At 35.6% G+C, this 12899-nt stretch overlaps 1 protein-coding gene across 1 annotated transcript in view; it reads left to right on the top strand.

Annotated features, from left to right (window-relative positions):
• Positions 1-12899, top strand: part of Sugct (succinyl-CoA:glutarate-CoA transferase) — an 819151-nt gene that overhangs the window by 395480 nt on the left and 410772 nt on the right. The window contains exon 12 of the mRNA XM_052157285.1: positions 181-283. Coding sequence (XP_052013245.1) covers positions 181-283 — 103 coding nt within the window. The remainder of the gene's footprint in view (positions 1-180; positions 284-12899) is intronic.

Below are 12899 nucleotides of genomic sequence, written 5' to 3' on the forward strand. Positions count from 1 at the left end.
CTGACCACAGCAGGACCAGTTGAGTCACATTTTATGGATGCCATTCTCTAAACTCTCAAAGGGAAGAAAACTGAGGAGGTATATTTTAATCACCATTAGTTACTTTGAAAGATACCACAGAAGAGAAGAACATGTGTCACTTTCTTTAGATTGTAAAACATCCTGTTTTTCTGCACGTAGGTTTGCAGAAGAAGTGACTGCCAAGTGGCTTTGCCTCTTTGAAGGAAGTGGGATCCCATATGGCCCAATCAACAGTCTGAAGGAGGTGTTTTCAGAAGCCCAGGTTTGTACTTTTCAATTTTCTAGTTGCTTTTTAAAAAATTCTTATTGGCTTACATAAAGGAACAATAACGGTTGATCTTAGCCCCAAGTCACATGATGCAATATTTTACTATTGGTAAATTGTTTGTGTGTCTAACCTAGAATCACAATTTAGAACCAACTAGCTGACTACAACCATACTTACAAGTCTGAAAAATTGAGCATACTTAAGATACATAAAATTTTCAGAGTCATGGGTTTTTTTTTTTTTCCTGAAAAAGAAATATTGCCAGGGGCCAGGACTCAGAGATAACCATTGATAAAAATAAATATGATAAGTTTCACAGTTGCTATCCTCTCTGATGATATTAAAGTAAGTCAAACTTAATTCTATAAAGTTCAGGCCTTCATGTGTTTGGTTAATTATGCTGTTTACAAAGAATAAAACTTGGAAAGGATGTGTGCTGAGCAAGAAGGGGCACCTGAAAATTTTCTTCTAAAAGAATCTTCAAATTTAGATGTTCTCTGCACTAACTTTATTTCATTATTTACTATTACAAGTAGAAACAATTTACTGTATCTAAGAGTCATGTAAATCTTCAAAATATAAGGGTACTATTTTTTTCTGTAAAGATTTTATTATGACTCAGGTATCTTAACAATTTCTGACATCTTCAAAATTATATCTTTTTATTGAGTTATTTATCCATATATAGCAGAAGTTTTTAAATTTAAATGAATTATTGTGAATAACACATACATTTCTAAAGGAAAAAATGTTGGAAAATAAATCTCTTTACACCAATGCCTTTATTTAGTATAAATGTTCATTTAAAAGAAAATGTGAACGCATTTAGTTTAGAACTACAGTTCTTATTAGAGAAAAACAAATGAATTTATGATTTTTTTGTGTTTTATTTTCATACCGATACAATAAGGTATTTTTACAATAAAATAATGGGGAGTATGAGTTTGATACTAAGTGGGTATGTTGTGACTTGTGTGAGTAATCAGGAATGGACCCCAAATATCAGGGATTCATGCCTGTTAACTCCTGAAAGAGGTGGCCATGCACACATCTGTCTGTTCACTACAATGCTGGTCCACTCACTTATGTCTTCAACTATCACTTTATGGTGTTGTTGTAAGATGCATAGGACTTTCCAGTTTATATCAACTTAAGGTATATTTCCTGAGAGAGTTTGTTCATCAACATTTTTGTTGTTCAATGAATATCTTACCAGAAACAAAGTTGCCAAAGCAAAAGTAAATTTCTGCAATATTCAATTTACAATATTTTCTAGTTTTAGGTTTTGTTTTATTTTTGTTTTCTAAAATTCTACCTTCTGTCATACAGTTGTTCAAGTGATGGTCTTATGAGTGAATATAAGTTCATTCATATTTTTATCACTAATTGAACCTTGTAGTTTCATTTAATCATGACAAGTGAAATTTAGTTACTTTTATCAATGAAATATAACAATTTTCATTGCAAAGTAATGGTTATGGAATGCAAACTTTTTTGGTTGTTTTTATTCTATGGCATTTGTTAGTCATTACGCTATTTATCAATGAGGAAGAATATTATTTGTTAGATATCATCTTCTCATATCACCTTCAAAGACTTTACAAAAAGCCCTCTTACCCACCAAAAGTAGAGTTTAATTGTAATTCTATCATTATAAATATTTAATTATACTCTTATTGCGATTGATAAATGAACTCTAGAAGGAAAGAAAGTTGTCTTCTTTATTCATAGTCAAATCTTTCTTTGGAATTTAACTATAAAATACATATATGTGACTTTTCTGAACATTTGCAAACAATAGAGAGTAATGTGCTCTAAACATTACAGAAATAATCAACGATCACTGTGAAGTTTTCAAGTGTTCTTGTTCTATCCAAGAGAGGAGCTGCCTCCTTCTCCTTATACTTGAAGTATTTTTCCTCTCCAAATTTTGAATTTGGAAAATCATATATAATGTGGGGAAATCAGAGTTAAAAATATATATAAAGTGCTTTAAAATACCCATTAATGTGACATGTAAAATTATCTAGTCAGCCAACCTGTAGGCTCCTTCCTAGATTCCTAGCACTCTGGAGGCTGAGTCATGCAGAATATCATGAGTTCAAGGCCTCCTTGGGCTACATAGCAAGTTTCAGTACTGCTGGAGTATCTCAAAAGCTAAAAAAATAAAAACATAAATTACCATTTAAAAGAGTTTTTCACTTATTCAGTTGCCTTATTGTATTTAATAGGTACCAAATGCTAGGGATTTAATATAAATTTAGTATTCTTTGTATTTCTGAAAAATAAATTAAAATTGAATGAATAGCAAGTATGTAATAATATTTATAGCTTCATGAATCATCAAATGAAAATTTAGTTAACTGTGGGGAGTACAGATTTCCTAAAGTTTAAAGTAGTTGCTTTGTGCCTCTGAAAATGGACTGACAAACCTTATTTTTAAGATTAGTAGAACTGATTTTGATAACTTCAAGGGACTTTGTGTAAAATAGTGGGCAAGTGTCAGATTTGCTACATTTATGAACATTCTAAAGTAAAAATGTTTCTAAATGTAAAATGTTTAAATAGAGTTTTATGTGTCTGTTGGCACCATTAGATGAGATGTTACCAAAAAGTAGAAGTACAAGGAAGACGAGACAGTAACTCAGTGCGGTCTCAGCTTTCATTATAATGGTGCCTGTGGTGGTTTGAATGAGAATGGCCTCTAAAGGCTCATTTGCTTGAAAGCTTGTTTCCAGTTGGTAGAACTGTTAGGGAAGGATTATGGGAGTGGTCTTATTGGAGCAGGTCTGTTGCTGGGATTGGGCTTTGAGATTTGAAAACGCTCACACCAAAGACTACCCCACCTAGTGATCCATCCCATATACAGTTACAAAACCCAGACACAATTGTGAATTCCCACAAGTGCTCGCTGACCAGAGCCAGATATAACTGTCACCTGGGAGACTCTGCTAGTGCATGACAAATACAAAGGGGCACACTCTCAGCCAGCCATTGAACTGAGCACAGGATCCTAGAGAAAGGACTCAAGGAGCTAAAGGGGTTTGCAGCGCCATAGGAGGAACAATGATGTGAGCCACCTAGTACTCCCAGAGCTCCCAGGGACAAAAACATCAACCAGATAGTACACATGGTGCTACCCATGGCTCCAGACACATAGGCAGCAGAGAATGGCCTTGTTAGACACCAAAGGGAGGAGAGGGCCCTGGTCCTGGAAAGGCTCGATGAAGCAGTGTAGAGGAATACCAGGACAGAGAAGCAGGATGGGCTTTACTGGCAAACAGGGGAGGGAAGATGGCTTATGGGACTTTGGGGGGGGGGCGGCGACCAGGAAGGGAAATCATTTGAAATGTAAATAAAGGATATCTCTAATTAAAAAAGTAAAAAAAGAAAACACACCATTATCAGCTAGGTCTTTCCTCATGCTTATAGATCAAGATGTAAACTCTTAGCTACTGCTCAGATCTATGTCTGCCTGCCTGCCTACCGCCATGCTCCCCATTCTCTGAAACTATAAGCCACAAATAAACTCTATTTTACAAACTATTTTGGTTACAGTGCCTTATCACAGCACCTGAAAAGTGATTAAGATGGTGCCCTTTAGGTTTTGTTGTTACAGATACATCTACTTTACCTATGCTTGTGAACAGAGTCACACCCATTTTAGCCATGAAGATAATTCACTGAAGTCATACTCTCCTACCCTTTTATATAAATGTGTTCACAAACTCTTTGCCAAAAGTTCTCAGCCTTCCCTCATTTCTGATTGGCAGTCCTCTGCAATTTTTAATTTTCTATAGAAAGTATTTTTTGAAGTATGATTTCCATTAGAAGTATCCTACTTTTTTCCCCTCTTATGAATTACAGAGTTTCTTGGCCCTAGGTACAAGAAACTGGCCACTTTCCTTCAGATGTGGGAATGGCCACTGGTTCTGTGGCCCTGTGCCCCATGTGTCTTGTGCCAGCACAGCTGCTTGCTCAATTAGAAATCACTTTGTAGCGAAGTACAAGGCCTGGAACAAGGCACAGGAAAGAAGTCCCTGAAGATGTGAAAAAGGGTATGTCCAGTTATGAAGGTGGGAAAGGGGGATTGGAAATTTAAAGAATAAAAGAGAATTTTGTGTGCCACTTACCTTCCACCTGTGGTTGGAAATACTTGGTAGAAAATGAAAATTTACTGTATGGTTAAAAAAAACCCCACTATTTCTAATCCAATGATTTCATTATTCTCTTAGAAAAGAAAATGTGAATTTTCATTTCAACGGAAAGCAACATATATTCTTTTTATTGGTTAGATAGAAGATTGTCTACCTTTTAATCCTCTGATTAAATGTTCTGATCTTTGAATGAATCAAGTGGCCCCTGTGAATATCTGCTGTTAATTACAAATACCAGAGGGGTTTGGCCTGAAAGTACCAATAGTTCTGAGATGTTTTGATGTAAAACTCTTGAAGTGATAGCTTTATTGTTTTCCTCCCCCAATGACAAATTATCTGAGGGAAGCTCAGTGCATTATAGAGTGTAATGTAGATTATCTACATGTAAATTTTAATAGCTTCTTTCCCAAGTGCTTTTTTAAAGTATCTTTTTTATTAATCAGACCAAGATTGTGCAGTACATTAAAGGAATTCTTAAAATGTTTTAATAGCTTACTAGATGACCTCAGCATGGTCCTTTGAATATGCCCTTGGGAACATGTGCATGAGACACACTGTGGTTTGAGGGTTTCCAACTCAAACAAACTTAAAAGAAAATGAGCTTTTAATAGAAACTATTGAAATTCCTGCAACACTAGGTATGGATCCTACTACAGAAAGCATTTAAAAGTACCATTATCTATGCTGTGCATCAAGGAGTACTCCAGGTTGTGCCAGGACTTCCCTGAACACTCTATCTGGTCATTCTTGAATATCATCTTATTCTCAACTGTGAATGATTAGAGCCCTCATGTTCCATATTTTTTGTTTGTCCTTGATGTTATTACCTGATGGAGGGGAAGAAGGGCAAAGGGTGTCACAAATGGGTGTTATTTACCATAATTTTCCATTCGTACCACACAAGTTGAATATGTCAGGTGTAAAACATCACCAGTAAGCATCACTTCTGAGAAATATTGTGAGGGAAACATCAGAATTATTGAAATATCACAGCTGGCCCTGATTGTAACTGGAGCCAAACACCTGCAGCTCTAACAGGAACCAAAACAAAACCCCGCCCTATGGCGCCAAGCCATTTCTTAACAGCCGTCTCTAACTGCGCCCCATCAAAATTAGTTTTAATATTTCCTACAGGAATCTTATTCTTGTCCCAGAAGGCCATTGCAACTCCTTTTGTAAATATTTCATATGGGACAAATGTATCATAGAAACAAAGTGAAGTATTGAAAAACTTGATAGCTGAAGTATTCATCCCATCATTTGTGAAATGTCTGTCAATTAGTGGTTTTATTAATCTCGCGGCCAGCTTATATGCTTTAAGTGATTTTGTTTTAACATAATTCGGCAATATTTCTGAGCATCTTGGAAAAAAAGGCTTTTGATATTCATATAGTAAGCATAAGAAGAACTACAAACTCCATGGCTATCTTTTGCAGACAAACATGGACAGACAGATGGACACACACATACATACTCACTCACTTACAACTGATGCTACCTATTATCTTTGAATGATGTAATTCTTTAATGGAGTTGCTGGGGCTTCTGGGAATTATATAAGGTTTATATCATTGTCTAATACTGTAGGGGAATGCATAACCTCTATCAAAAAACTGTTATATTTATAACAAGAAAACTGTTGATGAAGTTCTAAACAAAATAGTTTGTTTGGAAATAGTTCCTAACAGACAAAGGTGATATGAAACATACAATTTGCATATATTATTCATTTTCTGATTTATAAGTATTTTATATGTTATTTATATGGTATTTAGGCACAATATTTCCAACTTCTGAAGAAATAATGCATTTCAAATTTAGGCAAATGGCAAAAATTAGAATTTGTTTTCTTTTAATTTATTGAGTAGAAGACAACAACATCCAATTCTATTTTTTTGAGTAGAAGAATCTCAAGATTAATATTTTTGTGTTACAATTTGAAAAAACATAGTAAAATGTTAAAATAATATTTTCATAGCAAAGAAGTTTGGACACATTTTAATGCGATATTAACTTGTTTGGCCCATTATACTAATTGGTGTTTAGATAGCCCACTGAAATACCTTGGATGGCATGTGACTGATCCCTTAAACAATTCTAAAAGGCATGCTTTAGGCCTACAGAAAACCACAGAGACTCATCACTCATCTAGGCAAATAGGAATGCGTGGCTTGCTATGGTCTCCTATTAGGTAAGAGGAAGGAACAGTGGAGCATATGAAATAAGGAGGATACAGTGTCAAGCAGGAGGTTGTAGATTGCTTCTTGTAGAAAGTGCCACAGAAGCTCTGTAATTAAATGCTGAGTGTTTGAATAGCCGGAGATGATACACAGAAGCCACTGTGAGGTTTCCAATTTAGTGATTTATCAGAAGTTTAAAATATACCAAAGAGGTACAAAATGTCTCCATCACGAGATTTGCCAAAGAATTCTGCATCCCTTTAAATGCTTCTTGTACTTAATCACATTGTCATTGATGTTTTCCCACAGTGATTAGGAAGATGACAGTGTAGGGCTTCAGCCTTTACTATTTAGTGAATTTGACATATCCAAGATCTGAGGACCTGGCAGTTTTCTAGGTGTCTTGCAAAGTGATTTTTTCTGTTTGTCTTTGACAGTGTGTCTTTTCCTGGTGAGTCTGCACAGCATGCTTCTAATTTCTGAGTTCCAAGTATAAAACCTACATTTTATGAGTATTCTCACATTGTTTCAGAGTAGAGTTTCATTCACTGTGTTATTGCCTTTGCAGATCTGTATCTTCCCATTCAGAGACAGTCTGTTTTTTGTGTACATGCTGAAAATAGGGAATAATTAACTAGTATTTTCTGTGGATATTTGGAGACCCAGAATGAGTTCTAATAGAGCACACTAGTAAGTATAAATAACACTGAAGTATTTTCAATGATGTATTCAAGTATTCATAGTCTTTGGATCTCATTGTGCATTTTATCCTTGCAGAGATGAGAAGCCATTCTCATTTTAAGTGCCTAGAAGCCACAAGTGGCTGGCTGTAAGGCAGGTGGCATCAATCTATATGATTGAAGAATTATCTAGGAATTATTCCCAGTTTTGCATGGTTTGTAGATTGTAATTATTTTGTTTTTCATTAGTAACTCCCAACTTAATTTAAATTTTAAGTCTTAAGCATTTTCTTCTATGAAAACTCTATTTAATAACAATATATCTGTATTTCCTCACTTCTTTTTGAGTTTTTATTTTCATGTAAACTTCAACTCTTTTATAGTTCAAAAGGAAAAGCTTTTGCTTAAATGGCTTCTGTTGCAACATCAGCAGATAATGAATGATCACCTTGTCTTCTGATACATTGTTAGACTTGGGACCTTTCTTCCTGCTGGCTCTTTTGAGGGAGAGGAAAAGCAAAATGGAAAGCTGGTATAGGAAGCTGTAACACTTGCTTGAAAGCCAGAAGAATTTGCAAAAAATGTAATGATAGCCAAGGAGACAATATCCCTACATTAGTTATAACTCTACTATAATGAAAGCCTCAATGGTATGTCTTTCAACTTGCTTATAAACTTATTCTTCTGGGCTATCTGGACAAATATATGGACAAGAATAGCAAACATTTGGCTGGTGAAATGGTTCATTAGGTAAAAGTTACTTGTTATCAAATCTGATGACAAAATTAAATCCCTGTGACCCATAAGATGGATCAAAAGAATTGATTCCTTCAAGTTATTCTTTAATGTTTTTACATGTGCCAGGGATTGCATGTGCCCATGTACACACTTATAACAAATAAGCAAATGGAATGAAATTAAGAGGAATAACAAATATTATATGGGTCTAAAAGTTGTATGTAAAACATGCAAGCCACTAGAAGGATGTATGTATACTGTGCTGAGTAGTGTTATGTCAACTTGACAAAAGCTAAAGTCATCTGAGAGGAGGAAACCTCAAGAAAATGCCTCATTAAGATTTGCCTATAGACCATTTTGCCAAAAGCAATATACAGATTCAACGCAATACCCATCAAAATCCCAACTCAATTCTTCAGTTAGAAAGAGCAATTCTCAAATTCATCTGGAATAACAAAAAACCCAGGATAGCTAAAACTATTCTCAACAACAAAAGAAATTCTGGGGGAATCAGTATCCCTGACCTCAAGCAATACTACAGAGCAATAGTGTTAAAAACTGCATGGTACAGAGACAGGCAGGTGGATCAATGGAACAGGATTGAAGATCCAGAAATGAACCCACACACCTATGGCCACTTGATCCTCAACAAAGGGGCTGAAAACATCCAATGGAAAAAAGATAGCCTGTTCAACAAATGGTGCTGGTTCAACTGGAGGTCAGCCTGCAGAAGAATGTGAATTTATCCATCCTTGTCTCCTTGTATTAAGCTAAACTCCAAATGGATCAAGGACCTACATATAAAACCAGACACTCTGAAGCTAATAGGAAAGAAACTGGTAAAGACCCTTGAGGACATCAGTACAGGGGGAAAGTTTCTGAACAGATAACCAATAGGGTATGCTCTAAGATCAAGAATGGACAAATGGGACCTCATAAAATTACAAAGTTTCTGTAAGGCAAAGGGCACCATCAAAAGGACAAATCGGTAACCAACAAATTGGGAAAAAATCTTCACCAACCCTACATCAGATAGAGGGCTAATATCCAATATATACAAAGAACTCAAGATGTTAGACCACAGAAAACCAAATAACCCTATTAAAAAATGGGGTACAGAGTTAAACAAAGAATTTTCATCTGAAGAATTTCGGATGGCGGAGAAGCATCTTAAAAAATGCTCAACTTCATTAGTCATTAGGGAAATGCAAATAAATCAACCCTGAGATTTCACCTTACACCAGTCAGAATGGCTAAGATTAAAAATTCAGGAGACAGCAGGCATTGGTGAGGATGTGGAGAAAGAGGAACACTCCTCCACTGCTGGTGGGGTTGCAAATTGGTACAACCACTCTGGAAATCAGTCTGGCGGTTCCTCAGAAAACTGGGCACGTCACTTCCGAAAGATCCTGCTATACCACTCCTGGGCATATACCCAGAGGATTGCCCAGCATGTAATAAGGATATGTGCTCCACTATGTTCATAGCAGCCCTATTTATAATAGCCAGAAGCCGGAAAGAACCCAGGTATCCCTCAACAGAAGAATGGACGCAAAAAATGTAGTATATCTACACAATGGAGTACTATTCAGCCATTAGAAATAATGAATTCATGAAATTCTTAGGCAAATGGATGGAGCTGGAGAACATCATACTAAGTGAGTTAACCCAGTCTCAAAAGATCAATCATGGTATGCACTTACTAATAAGTGGATATTAACCTAGAAAACTGGAATACCCAAAACATAATCCACACATCAAATGAGGTACAAGAAGAATGGAGGAGTGGCCCCTTGTTCTGGAAAGACTCAGTGTAGCAGTATAGGGCAAAACCAGAACAGGAAGGGGTGGGTGGGAGAACAGGGGGAGGGAAGGGGGCTTATGGGACTTCCGGGGAGTGGGGGGCCAGAAAAGAGGAAATCATTTGAAATGTAAATAAAAATATATCGAATAAAAAAATGTTTTAAAAAAAAGATTTGCCTATAGAGTGGTCTGTATATCATTTTCTTAATTAGTGATTTATGGGGAGGGCCCAGTCCATTACAGGTGGTGCCATCCTTTGGTTGGTTGTCCTGGGTTCTATAAAAAGGTAGGCTGAACAAACCCTTATGAGCAAGAGAGTAAGCAGTTCCCCTCCATGGTGTCTGCATCAGTCCCTGTCTCCAGATTCCTGCCCATTTTGAATTTCTCTCCTGAGTTCTTCAGTTTGGACTACAATGTGCAAGTGTAATACAAATAATCCCTTTCCTCTCCAGTATTTGCTTTTAGCATGGTTTTTCAATGTAGCAATAATGACCTTAATAAAGGCATATATGTCTGTATGTACATATGCACATGTATCTATATGTATATATACACATATATTTCTGTATATATGTACATTTGTATATATGTACATGTGCACATATATCTATATGCATTATGCATATATATTTCTGTATATATGTATGTTTGTATATATGTATATTTGCGTAGTGACACCATAATAACTAAAACAGCATGGCCCTAGTAGACAGCAGAGGAAAAAATGATGGAACATGAAGGGAAGGAAAGTAAAAAATATATTTCACAGATTTGTTAGGGTATAGAAAAAAATAGCAATGAGACAAAGAGAGATTGATTTTACTCAAAGAAGTGAACAATATCTTTATTAGTCATAGTTTATACCTAAGAAGGAATTAAAGCCTCAGGATTTGTTTTAAATTGAAATAAAACTTCTTACTCTTTCTTCTATTTTGAATTAAAATATAATTATGTAATTGTCTCTTTCCCTTTCCTCTCCTCACCCTCTACTATGTTTCCCCCTTTCTGTTTCTTAGACTCATAGCCTTTTTTAAAAGTACTGTAATAATATATTATACTAAAATATATATTATTAAAAATATAAATTAAAAAAAAATCCAGTCTACCTTAGACCTCTATGAGTATGATTTCATGGTTGGCCACCTAGTGTTGGAAAACCAATAGCTGTTCTATTCCCTGGGGAGACTGTTACTCACACTCTCTGCATTCCTAATCGCCTCAAGTCTTTTGTCTAGGCTTGAAGTTTCATAAGATTTCCCCTTTCTATACCCTTCTGTGTTAGTACACAGATTGTTATAATCTGTGTGCAGGTCTTATTTAGGCAGACACGTTTTTGAGACATCATGAGCATTTTGAATATCTTGTATTTTCCTGATCAATAACTCAAAAAAGAGCTTCTTATCCCTTGTTGGAGATGTGATGCTTGTCTTTCTGAGTCTGAGTCAATATGATCTTTCCTAGTTCTATCTGTTTACCTTCCGAGTCCATGGTTTTATTTTTCTTGACAGCTGGATCTTATTCCATGATGTATAGGCACCACAGTTTCATTATCCATCCATCAGTTGAAGGACAGTTAGAATAACTGTAAAATTATTTTAAGCTGACACGATTAATGAGAAACAGATTTTGAGAAAAGGAAAGGCTACACAAAATGATAAAAAGTGGTACAAAAATTATTTGGCAAACTCAATAAACAGAAGCAAGGACATATACTGTACTAGCGCGGATGATAGTAAGGGAGGTAACAGAGCAGGAAAATGCTCTTGCAGCACGGATCTTGGAAAAGTGTTGGTGATGAACAGCAAGATCTTAGGGATGATAGAAATTTGTAAGACCTCAAAAATAGACAAAACACTAAAGACCTGGTTAGAAAATCCAAAAAATCCATATAAGCTAGAAACAAATAAAACTCAGTGTGCAGAATGAAGAACAGTGATTCACAATCAAATGCCAAATTTACTTTTTTTGTCTTTCTAACACTGAAAAAATGTGAATGTTTCACACCCATGTATGTTTACATGCATACATATAGATATAGGTCACACTTAATATTAGGAATGGATAGGACAAGTGAGAACTGTTTTCTGGTACACACTTTATGGAAACAGTTTTCAGAATACAAATCAAATACTTTAAACAGTCTGTGGTCTGCACTCTGACTCATGCTGGACTGCTGCAAAACTAATCTCAAATGGATCAAAATCCATCCTGTAAAATACATTTCAGGTATACTGCTGTAAAGGTAAAATTAATATACATGTATAGGTATAGATACACTGATTAAATAATATGATATAATGCTCTACATGACACACTGCCTTTAAGATATATTTTTAAAGAATAGCATGAAAAATATTTTATCCATAAAGATTAAAAAGGATACAAATTGCTCATATATTTTTTCAACCATGTAAAATATTCTTTATATCATAATCATGTCACTTTAATAATTAGAAAAATAAGTGAACTTAGAGACCTTCAAAGTCTTATGTAGCTGTCTAAGTGGAAGCTTGAAATGAATTGTGATCATTTCTGCATTTTTTTTATTAGAAATATTCTTTATTTAACTTTCAAATGATTTTCCCTTTCCTGGTTCCCCTCCCCTAAAGTCCCATGAGCCCTTTCCCCTCCCCCTGTTCCCCAGTCAAATCCCTCCCACTTCCCTGTCTTGGTATTCCCCTACAGTACTGCATCTAGCCTTTCCAAGACCAGGGGCCTCTCCTTCCTTCTTCTTGGACATCATTTGATATGTGAATTGTGTCTTGGGTATTCCAAGCTTCTGGGCTAATATCCACTTATCAGTGAGTGCATACCATGTGTGATCTTTTGTGATTGGGTTACCTCGCTTAGGATGATATTTTCCAGTTCCACCCATTTGTCTAAGAATTTAATGAATTAATTGTTTTTAATAACTGAGTAACATTTCATAGTGTAAATATACCACATATTCTCACACTAGTCAGAATGGCTAAGATCAAAAACTCAGGAGAAGCAGGTGTTGGTAAGGATGTGGAGAAAGAGGAACACTCCTCCACTGCTAGTGGGGTTGCAA

The sequence above is a fragment of the Apodemus sylvaticus genome, chromosome 14 (genome assembly GCF_947179515.1).
Source record: "Apodemus sylvaticus chromosome 14, mApoSyl1.1, whole genome shotgun sequence".
NCBI lineage: Eukaryota > Metazoa > Chordata > Mammalia > Rodentia > Muridae > Apodemus > Apodemus sylvaticus.